A 20,982-nucleotide genomic window follows, 5' to 3' on the forward strand; every position below is an offset into this window, starting at 1 on the left:
GATTCAACTCACGCCCACTACGAGCGCAACGCGCGGAAGGACTGACTAGGACGCCAAAAAACATGGCGGGCTTCTGGGCGAAACTACGGACTGTGCGGGCTCTCCCCCGCGGCGGCCAAGGCTGTGGTGTCGTCGTCCGGGGACACAGGTGTGGAGGAGGATGAGATGATGATGGATGCCACCGTGTCTTGTCCCCTCTCTCTTTGTGCATCTCCTAGAAAGAAAGCAGAAATCGAGAAGGGAAGAGAAAGGGAGTTGACGCAGGCAAGGGAGAGAGAGGGAGATCGGTGGTAGTGGGTGGGACGTGGGATGGACAAGGCCACGTGCTGGGGCCCACCATTTTTTTTCCGGAAAGCTTTAGGTCATAAGACCTATAGCAAAGTGTTATTAATATAAATATTTACATCAAATGAAAAAGAGAAACTATCTAAATCTATCTATCCATGAGCGAAAGGCATGATAGTTCTTTCTTTTGGCTCTGTGAAATATACAAGGTTGAGTTCACTTTAAAGATTCTCATGCATCTGTATAGCGATGGAGTAGTGCTGGGCCCCACCATTCACAACTGTTGATGAATACGATGATGGGAAATTATATAAGAAAGAATATACATAAAGGAGGGGGAGTCCAGATCTCAAAGCGAGGTCGGCGGCACAGATTGCAGGCCCGACTGCCTACCGGTGCAAAAGACCATTTCCCCTACATTCATTTCCTATGCACATAGTCCAAAGATACCACTATAATAATTCATGTGTTTTGAAATATGTAGGAATCAAATGTACTCTCTCCGTTCCATAATTCTTGTCTAAATATTACATGTATCCAGATGTTTTTTAGGAATAGATATATCCATTTTGGGGCAAATTTGAGACAAGAATTATGAAACGGAGGGAGTACATGTCATTTTAATTATGTGTTTTTCATGTTCCTGTGTGAGAAGGTAGCCGATGTTGATCTTAATGACCATAATGATGTACTCCCTCCTATTCATAATAAGTGTCTTGGATACTGTAAATTCTATGTACTGCTTTGATCAACACCGGGTGCATTTTCGCAAGAAGTGTATTTGGAAACTTACAGTTTCACTACAAATTAAGATTTGTGCATGGTATCTTCGTCGTGGGTGGCACCAACTAAAATAACTTAATTAATCATCAGAAAATGGTGTACCAAGTGTTGGCGCACATAGTGTGACGAGTGTTTTTTCACTTTCGGTCTTCCATCGTCCCGGAGTATTCCCAATATGTTTGGGAATTGGCTTTTGGGGTTGATTCTAAGGTTAAATTGTTGGTTCCTGTGGGACGTGTGCGGTTTTGCCAGACTTTGTGGAACTGTTGAAACGCTATAAAAGAAACTTTCAAACTTTTTGTAGGTCAATCATCGTTATCTCAGGGCCTCTTTGGATTGTTGGGTTTGAATTTTCAAATAAATCATGTAGGATTCTAATCAATTTGGATTTTTTTTCTCTAAAAGATCCCTTTGGATCATATGAATGAAGCTGGTCATGGAATGCATTCCTTTGACCTCAATTCCATAAGAATTCTAACATGAGCTCAAAACTCATGATCTTTCTTTTGAAAACTCCAATGCATCTTGTGTCTGCATCTCTACTCTCTCCCATGTTTCTTGTAAAATGCCGATGTTCATATCGTGTGCACCACCCAAAGTTACATAAATTAATGGGTTTTGAAATCTTGTAGGAATTTATTCCACGATTAATCCGCTATTTTTTCAGTGGTGTTCAAGTCGTAGACTTAACATTGGTGTCACATTTCCTGCATTTATTTCAGAATTTAACCGGCACTATTCTTTCAATGGTCGGTGACGTACCCGTAATAGATAGGCACATGTGGTGACTTCATCAATCTTAAAATCTGCCTGCTCAGTTTCTCGGAGATGCTCATAGGGATAGCATGTATACGTTTGTGAGTAAATTGCACAGAACCACCACATTTCGGTGACTTTAAACGGGAACCACCGGTTTTGCTAATTTTCGGGCAAAAGCAACGGTATTTGGTGAAGTTTTTGGAGTTTGCACTGATTCTGTCGTTTTAGGCGTATAACCTCATTTCTGACAGTTAGGGTCCACATGTCGGGTTGACCGGGCCGAGCAGGCGTTAGCGCCATCCGTTATCCAGGTCTGTCCAAACCTTTCTCTTCTCCCACTGACTGCGGGCCCCACAATCCTCCTCCTCCTGTTCCTGCGGCCCGCACTACTCCCCATCCCGTCGCTCTCTCTTCTTCCTCGAGCTCTCCCTCCCTCTTCTTCTCCACTTCTGGCGAAGCCGCCCGCGTCATTCTTGGCCCTCCTCTGCGCCAGCGCCCCTCCTCCTCCTATTCGTGCGGCCCGCACTGCTCCCCATCCCGTCGCTCTCTCTTCTCCCTCGAGCTCTCCCTCCCTCCGTCGTCTCCAATTCCGGCGAAGCCGCCCGCATCATTCCTGGCCCTCCTCTGCACCAGCGCCACGCGAAGAAGCATCGCGCCGCCTCCCCCGAGCCGGAGCCGCCCTCGCCTGGACTAACCTGAGCCCGAGCTGCCCCCGCCGCGAAGCTCCTCCGTCGGCCGCCTCCCTCATCGTTGCTGGCCTGCACCCAAGGCAGATCCGCAATGGCGCCGCCACCATCAGTCTCCCAGTGACAACGCGCACGAGGAGAGATCCGTGGAGTGCCCCGCCGTGCCCGGACGAGCCGGATCCGCCTTAATCTTCCCCAACTCCGGCGTCTGCACCGCTGCCGTCAACGGGGCACGGACGGTTGCAGCGGCGTGAGTAATTAGCGGATCGTGCTGGGAGCGTCGATGCTGGCGCTCCACCTCGGCCCGGGCCCACGGCGCTGCCCCTGCCGGCGCCGCCGGACGCGCTGCTGCGGCGGCGGCCCGTGCGGGTCTACACGGACGGTTGCTTTGACACGGATGATGCCCTACGTCCACTGCAACGCGCTGCTCCAGGCGCGGGTGCTCGGGGATGAGCTCGTCGGCGGCGGCAACGAGTTCAGCGCCAACAAGGGCCCCCCGTCACGCTGCTCACCTACTTGCTCCAAAGTCCGCTGCCGGATCCGTGGAGGCGGCGTTCGCCAACGACCCTCGTGTCCTCCCTCGCGACTAGCAGCTCCGGCGACTGTGGAGGAGGGATCTGATGCCGTCATCTGCTCCCCGACAGGCAGGAGGAGGTGGCCATCAAGCTTCTTCCGGTTCGGTCCAAGCGGCGCTAACGGACGGCACAAACGCTGAGTCGGCCCGGTCAACCTGACGTGTGGGTCCGATCGGTGAGAAACGTGCTTATTCGTCACAATCGACAGAATCAGTGCTATGTGCAACAACTTCACTGAATCGCGGTGGTTCTGCACGAAAATTAACAAAACCGGTGGTTTTCGTAACAACTGTCTCAAATACGATGGTTCTGGGCAATTTACTCGTTCGTTTGTATTTACGGAATTTATAACGCGTGAATGTTCTCTCGTTAGTCTGGTGGCGCGACGCGTTCTCTAATCTTTCTCCACCCATCCCCTTCCTCCAGCCAGACAATCATCCGATGCCGTCCGTCCCTGTCGCTGCCGTGGGTTGACCCCGTCGCTGCCCGCTGTCCAAGCCGCCGGGCGCCCCCTACCCGCCGTCGCGCGCCCCGTCCCGCCGCCGCGCGCCGACCCCGTCCCTGCGGCCCCGCGCCGACCCCGCCGCGCGCCCGTCCCCGAGGCCCGCACCTACCGCGCCGCTGCCCCCCGTTCAAACCGCCGAGCACCCGGGCGCCCCCATCCCCGCCGCCGCGCGTCCTCTCCCCGGCCGCCGCCACGCGCCTCGTCCCGTCGCCCCCACGCGCCGACCCCGCCACCGACCGCCCGCCAGCCGCCGCGTGCCCGTCCCCGTCGCGACCCCTGTCCCCGCCGTTGCGGGACCCGTTGGGATCCCGTGCCTCCGTCACCGGTTGCTGGAGGTCTCAGTGCGGGAGCACAAGGTGTTTGATCCGGATGGCAATGGGTACCGATATCCGCATACTCGAAGAGTATTTATCCGTTTAAGATACGGGTATCGTAAAAAAAATACCCGTGGGTAAATGGTAAAATCATGTACCCGGGTACGGGTATGATATTGGACTACCCGAACCCGTCAACCCGTCTACCCGCATCTAGCACAGTGCAGTAGGCCCAGTAAACTTTGTCTAAGGCCCAGCCCAACAACATTTTCGTAGATATAAATTGGCTCAAGAACTAACCTTAAATTCCTAATTCCCCACATCCCCTATTCCCCTGTCTGCCGCGTCGTCCTCCCCGCCTCGCGCCGTCACGCGGCCGCGCCCGCGCCTCCTGCCTCCTCCACCAGCCCTCCGCCCCGCGTCCCTGCCTCCGGCCTCCTCCACTGGCCCCATCCCCGAGACTCCGATGGTCCGACCCCTATTCCCCTGTCCGCACGGCGCCGCCCGGCCCCCGCCTCCTCGACCACTGTCCACCAGTCCGCCGCCCCGCCTCCCTCCGCCACCAGCCCGCCGCCCCCTCCTCCACCCCTCTGCCCCTAGTCCGCCCCGCCTCCACGGATCCCACCTCAGCATATCCAGCGCCGCCGTCGGGGACTTGTCGGTGAGGATCTCGAGGAAGAGCACCCCGCTGAGGCGTCGGCCGGCGCGGGTCCGCGAGCTCCGGCGCCTGGTGGCGTCGCGAAGAGGTGTTGGAGGCCGTAGTCGGAGACATCGCCGACGCCAAGCCCCGCAATCCTCGTTGAATGATGCTGTTAATTGTTGAAATAATGCTATTTATGATGTTGTCTACATGTTTATTTATGACATTGCATGCTTTTGAATGAGACTGAATGTTGCTGTTAATTGCTGAAACAATGTTGTTTTGTGGTTTCAGCGGGTCGGGTAAAACTATCCGCGGGTAACCTGTACCCGTTGCGGGTGGCGGGTATGGTAAAATTTCATACCCGACCACGGGTAGTGGTTGAGGGTCGGGTCGTCGGGTACGGGTATGGTAGAGCTGCACCCGTACCCGAACCCGGTGGGTGCCATCTGGAGGTGTTTCCCTGTGAGCCACAGCCGCGCCCTGCGCCGCCCCTGCTGTCTTGTGCGGCATCAAAGCCACCGCGCGGCCCGCTGCCCCTGCTGCTCGCACCGCTCTGACCGCCGCACCAAGCCCTTGCTGTCTCGCCGCCCCGCCGTCTCACGCTGCATGCGGTGGTAGGTGTTAAAGTTTGACTGAAATACATGCACATGATGGTTATTTGTGTTCGTAGGAGGTGTCAATTGTGTTTATTAGAGGATTGCAATTTGCGCTTGAGGGGGTGGTAATTATTAGAGGATGGCAATTAGCGCTTGAGGGAGGTGGCTATTTGTATTCATTAAGATGACAATTTGTATTTCTGTAGGGGTGACATTTGTACTCCTTAGCCGTGCCAATTTGTGTTGGTCTGGAGATAGAGTTTTTGTTAGGTTGTTTTCAATGGAGGTGGTAGCTCAATTTGGAATGTATGATATGCATATTGTGTCGTGAGAGTTAGGTTCTGACCGAAACGAGGTAGACATGGTTATTTATGATCATTATGGATGATATTGTGTTCATTAGAGTGGCAATTTTGCGATGGGTAGATTTCTCACCTTTTTTTACATGGTTATTTGTGTTTATTAGACATGGCAATTTGCACTCATTAGGGATGGCAATTTACAAATGATAAATTTTTTACCTTTTTTACATGGTTATTTGTGTTGATTAAGGTTGACAATTTGTATTACTTTAGGGGTGGCAATTTGTATTCAGCGCTGTGGCATTTTGTGATCAAAATGGCAATTTATATTTAACGGGATGGCATTTTATGATCATTAGGGATGGCAATTTGTGATCATTAGGAGTACCAAGAGTAAAAGTTTGAGGTGTTCAAATGAAGCTGGGACCTTGATTTGAAGTGTTGGAGATGCGGGATACGGTGGTAAATTCTAAACGAAATAGATAGATAGACATGTATATTTTGGTTCATCGAAGGACGGTAACTTGTGTGAATTATTGCAACAAATTGCTTGAAAGTTTTAGAGTCTTTTTGTTTCGTTCGGTACTTGTGCAAGATTTATTTGACTCAAATAAGACAAAATTCGCACAAGCACACCTGCTGCAGGCCTAGCTCGCATGCTGCTGCCCAGCTGCTCGCATCCAGCCCTGCTACCCAGCTGCTCGCGTGCTGACCATCGCGCTCCACAGCTAAAGCGCGGCGCGGGTATCGCGCGCCAGAGCTAACACGCGGCGTCGGGCCGTATTCCCGTCCCAAGTGTGAATGTGCGTGCGTGTTGTGAGCCCCCTCAACACTAGCCCTTTTGCTGTTGACTGCCATCGTCTGCCTCTTTTGTCCTCTGCTCCTGCGCCAAATCACTACCCGACGGCGACTCGGGCGGCGTGTTCCTAAACTTGGCGTATATGTCACCCTTATAGAAGCTCCACGTCCTCCACACCAGCAACAGCGACACGAGCGCGCCGGCCGCCGTGGCGGCCGTTATGATGAGGAACGAGTCCCTGAAGCAGCGCACCCCCACGCACGTCTTGTCCCCGCGGCCGGGCAAGGTTCCGCCGTGCTGCCTCGCGGCCTCGGCGTCGTACAACTGTCCCGCCACCCGCACGTTGAGCAGGTACGCCCCGACGGGGCTAGCCAGGGCACCCAGGTTGTAGATGGTCGAGTAGTACTTGAGCCCGAACAACTCGGAGATGATGGCGTAGATGAGCGGCCACTGCGCGCCGAAGCAGAAGCCGAGGATGACGGACGCCGCGTAGAGCGAGCGCGGGACGCCCAATGCGATGAGGAGGTGGCCGGCGCAGGAAAGGAGGAGCACCAGCGTGAGCATGAGCGGCCGCGGGAATCTGCACCGCGCCAACAATGCCTCCGATGCGAACCCGGCCGTGACCCTGCCGGCGTAGTTCCATATGCTGATGAGGGAGACGAAGGTGTTGATGCTCTTGGCCGGATATCCCAGGGACTGCCCGATCTGGCCCATGTTGTCGATCGCCGTCAGCGTCCCGCCGACTCCGCAGATGGTGGTCAGGAACAGCAGCAGCATGTCGACGCTTACCAGCGCCTGCAAGATGGAGTAGTCCTCCCCCTTGGCCAGCGGGCTGAACATGTTGTTGAAGCAATTCCGACGATTCCCCCCGAAACAAGAAGAACATGTTTCCGCGCTCGCTATCGCCACTTGCAATTGCAAGGCCGCTGTCGGGGCCTCGCGCAGGCTCAGAGACTCCTTATACTCCTGCCGGACGACGACGGTGAGCAGGGGGAGAAAGAGGATGAGTAGCAGCCCCGTGGCCGAAACAGAGTATGCGGCGTGCGAGAAGCTGGTCTGCTTCTGCACGACGATCATGACGAGGATGTACGTGGCGATCGCGATGGAGATGTAGAGGAAGCAGAAGAAGGCGCCTTCTTCTTCGTCATCGCTGCCGCCTCGACGCCTCGGCCTCGTGACACGGACGGTGTGGAGGAACACGACGGAGACGGCGGCGGGGAGCCAGGCGATGAGCAGGACGAGCGACTTGGCGTCGTCCCCGTAGATGGCGAGGTAAAGCTGCGTGAAGATGCCGCTGCTGAGGCCGACGTATCCCTTGAGCAGGCCGAGCACGACCCCGCGGCTCCCCGGGAAGCTCTTGACGCAGGTGACGAGCGCGCCCGTGCCCGCGAAGGACTGCGAGTTGGCGCCCGCGCAGACGTAGGCGCACATGAGCCAGAGCGGCGGGGGCGCGGTGCGACGGGCGATGGCCAGGTAGACCATGAGGTACCCGGCGAGGTTCATGGCGGCGCCGACGGCGAGCACGGCCGAGGGCGGCGCGACCTCGTTGAGGAGGCCCGAGAGGATGCCGACGTTGCTGCCCAGGTCCTTGAAGAAGGAGAGCGTGTTGAGCGTGCGCTGGTCGTAGCCCAGCGAGGACTTGAGCGCCGTGGAGTAGATGCCGAAGGCGTACGTCGCCCCCGAGGAAGACAGGATCAGCAGGCACGCCAGCACCATGAACCATCGCCCCGCCACCACCTGCCGAGCCAACCGCAAGCTCACCACCGCCGCCCTCATGCGCGCCAGCCTCTGTGTGTATTATGTACACAACAAAAACGCCACAACACTAGCAGGGTAATGGATGTCATGGCTCTTTTTGGTTATCATGGCTCAATAACTACAATAGTTCTTGTTCGGGCTGTTGCTTTCATGTGAATTTTTATTCATTTTGCTACTTTCATGTGGGAATATATGTCAAAGGATCCGGAAGGAGTCATCTTTGTTCTCTTGTGCCTAATTTAGATTGAGGGAAGCCGGCAGCCCCATAGCCATCCTTGTAGGGATACCATTCTATATGAACTCCCACATGCATGTGCTAGATACTCATCAGTTTCAGATATCTCAATCAAGATATTCACTCTAGATTAGCATTTTGTCTAGACATTGTATGCTGTAGAACCTCTAACCAAGTCGAGAGTACAAAAACAGTCATATATGTATGGGCTCACACAAATATATAGCGAAGTAGTACGTTGTAAGGGAAGTTTCAATTTTTTTTAGATCACTCGAATGAAGAAATGAATCATACTCTCGTTACTTTGTTTTGTTTGGATAAATAGCAATGCAAAATACAATATCATCGAGGCTCCAAAAGGAGATAATGAGTCACCAAGGGACAAGGAGAAGCCCTGCAAGATCGAAAAACACGCCATCGCTGAGAAGTTTTGAGAGCTGTCTCTATTGTAGCCCGCCGCAAGAGGCGGATCTTGATGACGAAAAAGGCTCGATGACGGCCGGGGAAACACCCCGTGCCTCACCGTTCTTGATGCAGCCAGCCTCGCCTGCGCAGGACAAGGAGGAAGGACGAGGACACCGTATCCAGAAGCGCCACAACGACGCAGTAACGACGAAGAACATGGCACACCACCCCCACACGCTTCGCGATAGCACAAGAAGGCACCACCACGACGGAGAAGAGGCGGCCGTCAAAGGACACCTGGACCTAAAAAATAGGAAAACACTCCGCCGCGCCGCAGATCCAGGGTCTCCCGCACGCCCAGCAGGCCAAACGGCCGCCGGAAACGAGGGAGGCCGCTGGTCTTGCCGGTGGAGACGCGAAGGACGCCCAGCGGCCGCTATCTCGCTTGCGGTTGTTGGCGGATGGGAGTTGGGGAAGGGGAGCACGCTAGCAAATAGCAATAGACCTTTTTCTTTCCCCGGCAACCTTCACTCCCTGGGCCCTGGCCCGTCTCGCTGCCGAGCGCGCCAACCCCGTCGCTCAGTCGCTCCTCGCGCGAGCGCCGCCACCCCTCCCTGACTCCCTCCCCATCCCGCTGCCGAGCGCCCCAGTCCCCTCGCTCCGTCGCTCGAGCGCCACCACCAGGTTGGTCTTTCCTTCGATTCTCTCGCTCCCGGCAGTTTCTCCTCCCATCACCTCACGAATGGATTACGCCCTTTAGCCTCCCGTTTCATCTCCTTAATCTCTCCCAATCCGTAACTGAGCCCTACCGGGTCATCCGCCCGTGCTTTGTTCAGAATCGTGGAACATAGGGACTGTAGTTTTTACGGACTGGACCTAAACATCTTTATTTGCAAGTGTAGATTTAGTATAGCAATCAACAAATGCGCTATATTCTTGCTTATGTAATATGTCTTATATAATTAGATTTCTTGATCAAACAGTTAGTGGCCTAGAGAATTGCTTGATTTAGGCTTCATCGTTTGGCAGCCGTATGGAAGAAGGCAGCAACTATTATGTTGTCAAGAAAGGGGAGACGGTGGCTGTTTACAAAACATTGAATGATTGTCAGGCACAAATTTGCTCTTCGGTATGTGATGTTTTATGCTTTACGGTTACATTATTTGCACTTTTCCATTATGCTGATAGGTAAGCTTTTGTTATGTGATTGTTGGAAAAAGGAAATTGGAATTATGTGATAATATATCAACCGTACTATCAATAATGTAAACATGGATAGGTAAGCTTTTGTTCTGCGAACGAGGCCTTGGCGTAATGGTTAAGGAACAACTCTAGTAGCAGTTCTCAGGTCCTGAGTTCGACTCCTTGTGGGAGCGAATTTCAGGCTGGGGTTAAAAAATCCTCTCGTCTGCCCCACGCCTTAAGCACAGACCTAAGACCTGCCCGCTCTCACACAGGCTTCGGTGCCGCTGTGTATGGTGTGGGGCAGGGGTTCGGGGGTTTCTCGACCTGCGTGAGAAGGTCTTCTTAATGCAAATGCCTGGGGGGTGGCTTTACCCCTTTGCAGGTCGAGTTTTTGGATTTATCTCTATGCTACTTATAAAGTTTTGAGCTCGTGGTGAGTTCATTCCTCCCATCCACTCGTATTGGCACTTGGGACCATAACCTGTAAAAAAGGCACAAATAAAAAATTTGGAGAGCCCCCTCAAGAACAATAGGAGAGGAGACTCAAACTCACAATCTTAGGTTCCTTGGCATGCGGCGTAGCATAGAAGAGAAATGATTTAACTTATCGTAAGCTGACACACCCAGTGTTTCACCGAGAATTCAACCAATCCTCGTCCTCCTGCCGTCTTTCTTCTCGTTAACTATTATCTTGTTGTATTTTATGAGATTTGCAATTGTTTGTTGCATACAATTGATGATCAATCCAAAACAAATGCACTCTCTTAAATCATTCCACGCTCTTCTTTTTTTGTTCCGTAGCAACACACGGGCCCTATGCTAGTTTTAGCAAATGGCCCACTGGTCTTTGCTCCCTCAGTTAACTCCCTAATATAAATCACAGCAGTGCCACATGTAGGATTTCAATAAACATTGTTTCTTTTGGCTTCCTGCCTTGGCATGTTCCCTACTTAGCGTAAGGGAGATGAAACAGATCGACATTACTCCCCCCCTTCGTAGCTTCTATCACTGCTTGCTGGTCCATGTCTAAATGGACTACTAACCCTAGTTTTGAAAACCGGACCGGTGAGGCTCTTGGTTCAGGTTTTACCGGTCGAACCGCCGGTTCACCGGTTCAGTCTGGTTTTTTATGATATAAAATATTCCCTCCGTTCCATAATTCTTGTCGAAATATTACATGTACCTAGACGTTTTTTAGGAATGGATACGTCCATTTTTGGGCAAATTTGAGACAAGAATTATGGAATGGAGGGAGTAATATATTTTTCAATAAATGCTGCAAAGCTGACATGAATTTTTGACCAACATATAATTTTTCGCTCATTCGTTTTAATTTTCAATACACCGTTTCAATTTCCGAGTTTTCGTTGTGTGTGCAGTGTGCAACAGTGCAAGACATATCGATGGAGTAATAAGAACAAAAGAAAAGAAAAAAGAAACAATCAGATCCAGCTTTCCTTGAGGCCTTGGGCCGACCTGCCGATCCTTGTGTTGCTTGGTCTTTGGCGAAACTAGGCTACTAACATTGTTCTTTACATGGTCTATTGTTGTTTAACCAGTTTGGGGTTTAAGATATTTGTTGATATTTACTTGAACTTGCAATTTTGCCGGGTAGATACATACTACCAGTTCTACAAATAGCAATTAGATCATCATCTGTTTCTAGGTTAGTAAGCTACCTGTGATTCCATTTCTGAGGAGTTTGCTATACATAGAACCTCAAGATAATCCCAGAGCAATGTTGCAATTGCTCAGTGTTCGAGCTAAATTTATATATTTAGTTGAAACATATAATACCATTTCATCATCAGCAATTACTTAATAAGCAGTTTAGCTTTATACTACCTCCGTCCAATAAAAGATGTCTCAAATTTGTCAAAATTTGGATGTATGTAGACATGACTTAGTGTATAGATGCATTCAAATTTAGTCAAAGTTGAGACATCCTTTGTTAGACGGAGGGAGTATAATATTATCATATTCATGGTAAATTGATAACCACAGAATTTTGGATGGACCACTATAATATTCCCTTCAATTCCTCACAATTCAAATGACATATTGTATTAGTTATATACTCTTAGCTACAGTATTTATTATTTAGTTGGGGAGTAATATAGTTACAGCTTGCATTTCTATGTTAATCTTTCTGCTACAACCATCCAATTGTATTTTGTTAAATTTTATTCCTATTCTCCAGTTTATATATGAATAACTGGAACTTGCAGATAGCAATTTTGTAAAATGAACATATTACATATTCTGAAACCTCTGAAATAAGATTGAATGTTAAGAGGACCATCGCTACCGACTCCAATAGTCCAATATTTATTGGAGCAAAGATATTATATTCTTATTTCCTGGTTTTGTTCTTGAAAGGTATCTGGTCCTGCTGCAAGTGCCTACAAGGGTCACTGCTGGAGCAAAGAGAAGGCGGAATACCTCTCTTCACGTGGACTGATCAATGCTTCTTATGCAATCAGTGCAGCTGAACTTAGGGAAGATTTATTGGGCGCCCTTGTGCCGTGCACTTTCCAGGTAAAGTGCTGAAAAATTGCTCTTGAATTCGTTTTTCCATGACCAAATAGCATGTTAATCTGAAAGAAGTTACTATGAGGCATGAGCTCGAAGCCTGTACAATGCAATATTTTTCTATTTTTCTTCTTTTCGACCTAGCATATTATCTTTTATTTATTGAATTGCCATGTTTTCTTTCATTGTAGGAGATTACTGGTCCTAGTTCAAACCTGACAGGCATCTGTAACGATATAGGATATCAGCCTGGTATCCACAATGATATAAGATATCAGTCTGGAGAACAACTCGTGGATCTGAATTATGTAAGTTTCCTATTGAAAGCATTCAAAATATCATACTCCCTCCAATCCATAATAAGTGTCGGGGAGTATTACTTCATATTGTGTCATTACAGAATGCTTCTGGATCTGGTCAATCCCAAGGTTACTCGGATCAGGAACAAGCATTTAGCAGGCTGGTATGTAATGTGGCATACTAGTAACTAGTAAGAAACCGGTCCCACATCTCGTTTCAACTTAAAAGGGACGAATGAACATGAGCAAGTGATTTCTAATTTTATAGCATATATTTCCCCCCTTTCAAATATCATCACAATTCACAAGTCACTTATGTATTATGTAAGTATTAGTAATTTCTTTTATATGATGGACCTGTATTGCAGGAAGCCAGACCAATGTCCTCCAGCCATCTCTCGCCAAATAACATCAGCTACAGTGGAGCCGTTGATGCACAACCTGTTTCAAAACAATATGTAATGTTTGGTCATGATTCGCCTGATTACTTTTCCACCTTCACTACAATGCTTTCTCTATCTGTTTTTCCATCTGTTTGAGAAGCTGTAGGAAATAATCATTGCAGTTATATCCTGTCTTTATTAGGTCCAATATCAAATAAGCTAAGCATATGCAGATTGAAATGTCCAAGAGATAGTTAATATTCAGAATCATTGCTGTTAGAATCGTGATCCTGAATCAGATCTGCAGTTCCTCAGCAGAATTGCTAAAAGTAGGATCACTTTAGAATTAAGATAATATCTGATTGTACCAGATGAACATGATGAACTACTATCACTATACTTTTGAACTTCTCTTTTCAAATATAGTGCACGGGAAAGGTCATTCATTATTTATACATGTTATAATAGACATGAAGTGATAAAAAGTTCTAAAAATATCAATACAATGTAGCGGATGGGAAAGATCGCTTGCACTAACTCGAGTTCCATTCATGAACATGTTCTGATTAAGAAAAGAAGTTCCCAGCCAGGTGTAGTTTGCATAGCAGTCCTTAAGCAAAACTGGGGTATAGTTCACATGAGACCATTAAATCATGATGTACTTTTGAAATGCGCTTATTTTTGGCATCTCTTTGCTGCTATACTTCACAGTTCGCACAGTCAAGGCTTGTATATTTACATTTAATATTCTCATTTGTTGCACCACTTGAGCTTCCACCTAATCTTGTAACTATTGCAGACGAACTGTAGAACTAGACATCTGTGGTTGTTGTAGGGTTACCTTCTTCTCGTACAGAAAGATTATCTCAGTTGGCCATTTGTACATTCTATTTTTCATGTAGAAGTTCATTTTGATTTTTATACTTTTATTGGTTACTCAGATGGTATGTGTTATTCACTTTGATGGCGCTTCAAAAGGAAATCCAGGAAAATCTGGTGCTGGGGCTGTACTTATGACTGAAGACGGGAGAGTGGTATAGTTAATACTTAATGCACTTCAGAGTTTTATCATTTGCAGTTGGTCCATCTTATCACTTTGACTTCATGTCCTGACATATTCTTGAAGATATCTCGACTTCGTGAAGGTCTTGGTGTTGCTACCAATAATGTTGCCGAGTACCGGGGCCTGATCTTAGGACTGAAATATGCTATCAAGCATGGATTCAAGAGAATCAAAGTGTATGGTGACTCTCAACTAGTTTGTTATCAGGTATCGGTTGTCCTATATTAGGAATCAAGTTGCTTTCTTTTCTATGGTTGTCTGGGAAGAAATCGCATTGGAGGTCCACTAACTTGGCAGATGGGAACACTTTAGTCAACAAACTTGAAAACGTTTCATCTTTATCCCTAAACTTGGCCTGTGGGATCATTCTGCGTCCAAAACACATTTTAAGAGCATAATCACGATGACGTGGCATTTGGGAATCTTTTTGGTTTTTTAGCATGTTTTTCTTTTGCAGATACCCCCCTGAAGAAGTTTTTCTTCTTTCCCACGGTCCTCCCTTGTACTGTGTAAAAATCCCCTTTCCAAACCGTCCAAATTCCCATTCTAAACCCCCCAAATCTCCCTTTTACTGTGTAAAATCCCCCCTCTGAACCTGTACTGATGAATGGAACGAGCAACTTTTGCAAGGAGTTTTTTTTTTAAATGAACTTGGTTGGCTAATGTTGGACATGGGGGAGAGAATGTAGAAGGTACAGTGGGGATTTTGAAAAATTTCAAGTTGCAAACAAGATAACAAAGAAACTCTGGAAAGATTCTCAAAAGCCAAGTCAGCAACCACGGCATCGCAATTATGCTCGGAAACGTATTTTGGACCCAAAATGATCCCGCAGGCCAAGTTTAGGGGTAATGATGAAACGTTTCAAGTTTATGGACTGAAGTGTTCCCATCTGCCAAATTAGTGGATCTCCAATGCGATTTCCTCATTGTCTGGCAGCTCTGCATCTTCATGCTTATCTAAGTCACAAGACATGCTGCTCATCAAAACAGAAAGGGGCAACTGAAAAGGGAAGAGTTGAAGTTGTACAGATCTTAGTTTTCATTACATATGGTTCTTTTGCAATTAGAAATCAGTATGATATAGTAAACAATATTCAGAAACTGCTCGGATGTTGGTATCATTATTCATGGCTTCATCCTTTGTAGCATATATTCTAAAACTTACGAATGTTCACTCCAGTACCTGAAAACTTGATTTCATTCTTGAAATCATTGTGCATTTTCTGTGAGAGCTTCATTGCACAATTACCGAAAGCATAAACTAGAGTTTAGGAGGATAAAGGGGCAAAAGGCATCTTACAAGCAAACATTAAATTTCCTGTTGGAATCATTGTGTAAAGAAATATGAGATGGACACTGTAGAATATCATTTTTTCCCTTCCTGCAGCCTTCTCATATTTCTTAAACAGGTGAAAGGTACATGGCAAGCAAAGAAGGAGAACATGATGGAATTGTGCAAAGAAGTGAGAAAACTCCAAGAAAACTTCATATCTTTTGAGGTCAACCATGTGCGACGGGTATTATACCTTCCATCCTTCCAGTGCATTATTTGGCTTCATAATTCTGCTTTGTTGTTGGCTTGATAATTTGACATAAGGCATGCATTACTGCATGGTGAGGCCACATTATTTTCTTTGGTCTTGGTTCGGTCCACCCTTTTATTCGCACCTGTCCGGCAGAATGAGGTTCTATAAATGTTATGATCAACGTGTGCATCTCCTGCAAATGCTAGCATGCATCGCCCCATTAGATAGCTCGTAATGCACACAAAAGTCATGTAGGTAATTTCATCTCAGATAATGAACATTTGAGGCTTCCACAGTGTTCCAAATGCCAAATTTGCCACATAGTTGTAATTTGGCACTGATGAGGCCAAATTTGCATGCAAATGGGACCCACCTAAAAATAAACTACCCCAAACAATTCCACAGTACCCTTTTGCCTATCTCTCCCAGCCGCCCAAACCACACCGGACAAATCGAGAAGAGAAGATCTGCGCCTGCCACCTCCTGCGACCACCACTGCCAGCACCAGCGCCGGCTCTGCCTGCTGCCTATGCCCAGCGCAATCTCTGCCTGCGCCCCTGTGACCACCTCTGCCTACGCCCACCACCGCCCAGTGCCTCCTCTCAGCTTGAGGGAGAGGAAAGAGAGCGCTGGTACCGCCCTCTACTTTCCGCTGTGGCATGTGCATCTATTGATGCAGAAGCCGGAGATTTCTCTCCCCTTTTCGAAAAGAAAAAAAAAACTGTCCGCTGTGGTGTCTCCAGTCTCTGTCTCTCAATTGTATACGATTCTCTGGTGTCCTCCATTTTTCTCAGTCTCCGGCGGTTCTGTGCCAAGGGCACCAGAGAATGGAGGCAGGCCAATTGGTTGATTACTTTATTATCTAGCCAAATTTAGCACCGGAGCAGCTACTTGCTCCTGTTCCATCTTTTTCGGATTTGGCATCGGCCTCACAGTGTTGAATAGCGGTGCCAAATGCCAAATAGCTATTTGGCATACACTGTGGAAGCCCTTATCGAAGAAGGATAAACGACCCCCCCCCCCCCCCCCCCCCCAATTATGTAGCAATGCAAAATTCCGTTCTTCATAGATTTTCACACTGCAGAAGCGCGGATCAGATATACTGCATAGTAGTATGTAACATGATATGTTTTACACTTACTATACTCCATCCATGGTGTCTGCTTAGCTGAGCAAGCTTTCAGATAGCAACATGTTTATTTTTGCTGATTCTGTTCCATTTTCCTGTGGCTCAATGCAAGGAATGGAATGCTGAGGCGGATCGCCAGGCAAACATAGCTCTCACCCTCGCAAGTAAGATACACTTGCTGTAGTATTTTATTCGTATTTCTTGTGTGTAATCACATAACCTTGAGCAAACTATAAAACTGTAGGTGGTGCGGTCTCAGAGGAGCGTGGGGACGTCTTCTAAGTTGGACGTCTTCTTAGCTACTACTCCACAGTAGCGTCCTGCCACCATAACTAGTCTATAGAGGAGCAGTAGTTAACAGTTAACCCATATGTTGCATCAAGTGGTTCTCTGTATCCAGTTGAATGTGACCTTGCATGTATGATTGGTTACTCCTTGCCGCCTAATATTTGTATTAGCGGGCCTCCTTCTGGGCAATCATATGGCTGTTTTTGGTGAAAGCTTTGCACTCCATGGGCCTTACTGGTTTGCTTTATTGGCTTCTTTACTTATTTTTCTATTTGGGCTTCCCTACGTTCCTGACCTGTGTCAACAATTCACATGCAAGCTTTGCCATTGAGAATGTAGATATTGATTTACACTTTACAGGAAGTTGGTGTCTAATTTTCCCCAACTGACCCTTCCCTAATTTTAATTACCATTATAGCCTCTTCTCGCAAAAACTTGCACTTCTGGCCCCTCTCCCTTTGCATCAGCCCTATTGGCGCTGAGCTTACATTGTGCGCACCAGGGAGCTTGGCGTCGAGGTCTGAGCTCTTTCTTAGCCATTTCAGTGCCGTTGAGGATCGAGGAGTCTTGGCGCTTGGCTCGCCCCTGGCGCCACATAGTGTATCGTCAGTACCAATAGAATGGCGCCAAGCCAGGGGATAGACGTGCAAATTTTTGCAAGGACAGATCATTCGTTGTTGATTTACCGGTCGAACGAGCACTTACGAAAAAATGCACGTAAGTTGGTTATGTGAGTAGGGATGGAATCTCCTGTGCACTGCAAATGGAATGGAATAGGTGGTTTCCGGACTAGGATGAAAGTTTTGGATTGGATGTTACATATCTTGGATACCTTGACTGACTCTTTATTTTTCAGGACTGATTCTGGTAACTAGTTTCATGAACCTTAAATAAAAGTGCCACATCCCTCAAAAGTAATACAAGGCCTAGGAAACTTGATTCACAGCTCGGTATCCAATATTATTCCTCACACCTCAATGCTGTCATCAGCAATCTGAAGCCAGATTGCCTCGAACACCTCCTTGATTACTCTGTGGTACTCCCTTGAGTTCAATGACAGGTAGCACTCAAGGAGGCCCTCCAAATCATTAGGCGCTCGCAAGTCGTTCTCGATGATCATCTCGACCATGCTCTCCCGGAAGTCCCTGGACGGGTTCCTGGAAGCTATCAAGACGGCGAAGCTCCTCGCAGCGCTGCTTCTCTGGTGACCGGTGCTCACCCTGCAAGAACTGCTCTGATCATGCAGCTTTCTACTCCGTAGCCTTGGTGAGCTCGGGCATGCAACGCTTCTTGTGATTGTGGTCCGGTGCACACATCTTGCGCCGGTTGATGCTGGCCTTGTGCGAATTGGGCGTAGTTGCAAGCCGTGAAACTTGTCGTCTTCGATGGAAGCGGCGGTGCTCCTTGACGTTGGTGACTGATGATGGTGATCTTTGGGGAATTGGATGTCGGTTGCCTTTGGGTTGAGATGGAGAGGAGAGAGGTGCAGCTTCTCCGGGAACACTTCCTTCTCTTGTAGGTCGGTGTAGTAGGATTGGTGCTGTGATAATGGAAGCGGCTTGGGAGTGGTGGCTCGATGGCAGTAGTGGTTTGATGGTCTCTTGGAGGACCTTGTAGCTGCTGCAGTGCTTTGGCTTGGTGGCCTGGGTCTCTTCATTTCTGTGATCTTGTAGAACCAAGAATTCGGCATGAGATGGGATAACCTGAACTTGCGATGGTTGCTCATCTTCTGTTCCTCTCTCTAAGAGTATGGTGTGTGCGTGTGGCATGGAACACTCCATATGTAGCCAATCTATGTTGTGCTGTAAGTATGGCATGCAAACTGGCAATGGCAAGTGGATGTGAGCAGAAGATTCTGATATGATGAGGAGAATAGCAGAATAAAAGATTAAGAAATGAGCAAAGAAGTTTCACATGCCTACCATTGTAGTGCTACCCTGCTACCATGGATTGGACCAACAAGTTTCTTATACTTTCCTAACTTCGAGCTGTCAGCTGCTTTGTGAGCGGTTCAGTGCTTTACTGGTTGCGCGGCATTATGGTATTGTAGTTGCAATGATGGGCAAAACTTCTTCAGTAATCATGAAACTCAAAGAATACACAATAAAAGTAGCACAAATAATTTGTTGATTGAAAAGTGCCAAGAGAAATCATATGCGTGGCTTCCAATGGTGTTGCCTTGATGTTATATAGAGATAATCATATGCTTGTTTACATTGGTACTGGCTTACAAGCTGTGCGGAGTAATAGAATGATCTAGAATAGGGCAAAGTTGGCTGTCTGTATGTTAAATGTATCTCTGTCTTCTTTTTTGACAGAAAATGTATCTCTATTACTCTGTCTACTCATCATCATGCCTTTCTAGAGCATTCTTATATTTCCATGACCCTTTTTCCTTTTCACGCTTAAACTTTACAGCAGAGTCGGGAGTCGGGAATATTCTCTCTTTTGAACTACTATGCATTGCAAACATGTAACTGCAATCTGTAATCACATAACCTTGAGAAAACCATACGTTGCCGGAGGTTTGATCACTAATCTTGTCACACCTCACTCGTAAATTTTAGCTGCCTCGACAAAAAGTATGGTGAGCAAAATAGCCACCACAAGTTTGATAAGATTTGGTAAGAAAATGATTCTATGACATGTGAACTATATGGCTCAAAAATGTGTGAATGAATCAAACAAATGTCTAAAATATTGTGACATGCCAAAGCAGGACCGGCCTAAGCCAGAGCAAGAGGGACGACGGCACGGGGTCCAGCTGATCTGAGGCCCAGTTTTTTATTTTTTTTATTTTGAGGAATCTGAGGCTCGGATGATAGTGATAGGTACATGTATTACTAGGATACAAACCCACGGAATAGAAATACAGTAAGCCAGAACAAATACTCAGGCCCAAAACTATGCTGCTGCAATCTTCTTCTGGCCAGCACAGGACAATAATCACGATTTGTTTCGAGAAAAAAAAGTAAACGATTTCTTAGCACGAAAAAAAGTAATCAGATCAATGGGGAGTGGCTTCGTTCTACTCGAACGGAGGCTTCGTCTCCAATTCAGTATTTCCTTGGTTCGTTTTCGCATCATCGATGGACCGACGACAGAGACACGGTGCAAGCTGTTTTTATTATTATTATCAACGCACCTACGGCCTGTGGCAGCATCATAAAAAAATTCATTCACATGATAGGTTAACATGTCATCTTTTTCTCTTTTTTCGCCAATGAAAAATTATTAGTGTTGGCTTTACATTGATCTTGCTTGTTGATTTTTTTTCATCCACTATAACCGTTGGATCCGTTCTTGGAGTTCGCCTTAGTACATGCGACACTACAGGACCGGCCATTTGCCTAAGGCTTCGTTTGGATGTAGATATTGGGAAGCATGGAATTGAATTGAGCCGAATACTAATTCACCGAGGAATCTGAATTGGACCCAAATTCCAATTTTGTTGTTTGGTTGTTCATTGAATTGACTCATAGAATTCAAGCAAGACATCAATTCTAATTCGTGTTTGGATGGACAAACCAAGGAATTGCACATGTATGTCAGTATGCTGCATCAACGAAATTGGCAGCATGAATCTTTATCTATACCGGCTAACAACATCACAACAAAGTCCAACAACACCTAAAATGTTTCAATCGGCAATCAGAGGAGTAAAATAGGGTTCTGGAGGAAGGGGAAAATTGGGAAAGATAACAAATGCAAATTAAAAAGAAACTTCAGTCGGAAGAGGAAGAAGATTGGATGCGGCTGGCCGAGGCAGGAGGAAGGAGAAGTTTTGGAGGCGGCGGAGCATGGCACTGCCTTCTGTGGGAGGTCGCAAGGCACACGGGCGGGAGAGGCAGCGGCGGTGGATGGAGCGAGAGGGGTAGCTCCGTGGCGGATCTCTGCTGCTTGCAGGGAGAGGAAGCAGTGGCGGCGGAGGT

The 20,982-nt window shown here is 47.6% G+C and overlaps 3 protein-coding genes across 3 annotated transcripts; 1 reads left to right on the plus strand and 2 right to left on the minus strand.

The window, feature by feature from the left end:
• Positions 1–6,167: 6,167 nt before the first annotated feature.
• LOC100836162 lies at positions 6,168–7,978 on the minus strand. The gene has a single exon (XM_024460611.1). It carries the CDS (start codon positions 7,961–7,963, stop codon positions 6,281–6,283), a length of 1,683 nt encoding a protein of 560 aa, XP_024316379.1. The 5' UTR covers positions 7,964–7,978; the 3' UTR covers positions 6,168–6,280.
• A 913-nt stretch (positions 7,979–8,891) lies between these two features.
• On the plus strand, positions 8,892–17,285 carry LOC100824410. Its single transcript, XM_003573959.4, has 11 exons — positions 8,892–9,329; positions 9,675–9,774; positions 12,210–12,368; positions 12,554–12,670; positions 12,763–12,825; positions 13,030–13,119; positions 13,986–14,078; positions 14,171–14,314; positions 15,517–15,624; positions 16,875–16,926; positions 17,007–17,285. The coding sequence occupies exons 2-11, from the start codon at positions 9,679–9,681 to the stop codon at positions 17,042–17,044; spliced, it is 960 nt and encodes a 319-aa protein (XP_003574007.1). The 5' UTR covers positions 8,892–9,329; positions 9,675–9,678; the 3' UTR covers positions 17,045–17,285.
• Positions 17,286–17,840: 555 nt separating this feature from the next.
• On the minus strand, positions 17,841–19,040 carry LOC100825121 (transcription repressor OFP1). Its single transcript, XM_003573962.4, has one exon. It carries the CDS (start codon positions 18,774–18,776, stop codon positions 18,018–18,020), a length of 759 nt encoding a protein of 252 aa, XP_003574010.1. The 5' UTR covers positions 18,777–19,040; the 3' UTR covers positions 17,841–18,017.
• Between the last annotated feature and the right edge of the window lie 1,942 nt (positions 19,041–20,982).

This window comes from Brachypodium distachyon, chromosome 3 (genome assembly GCF_000005505.3).
Source record: "Brachypodium distachyon strain Bd21 chromosome 3, Brachypodium_distachyon_v3.0, whole genome shotgun sequence".
NCBI classification, from domain to species: domain Eukaryota; kingdom Viridiplantae; phylum Streptophyta; class Magnoliopsida; order Poales; family Poaceae; genus Brachypodium; species Brachypodium distachyon.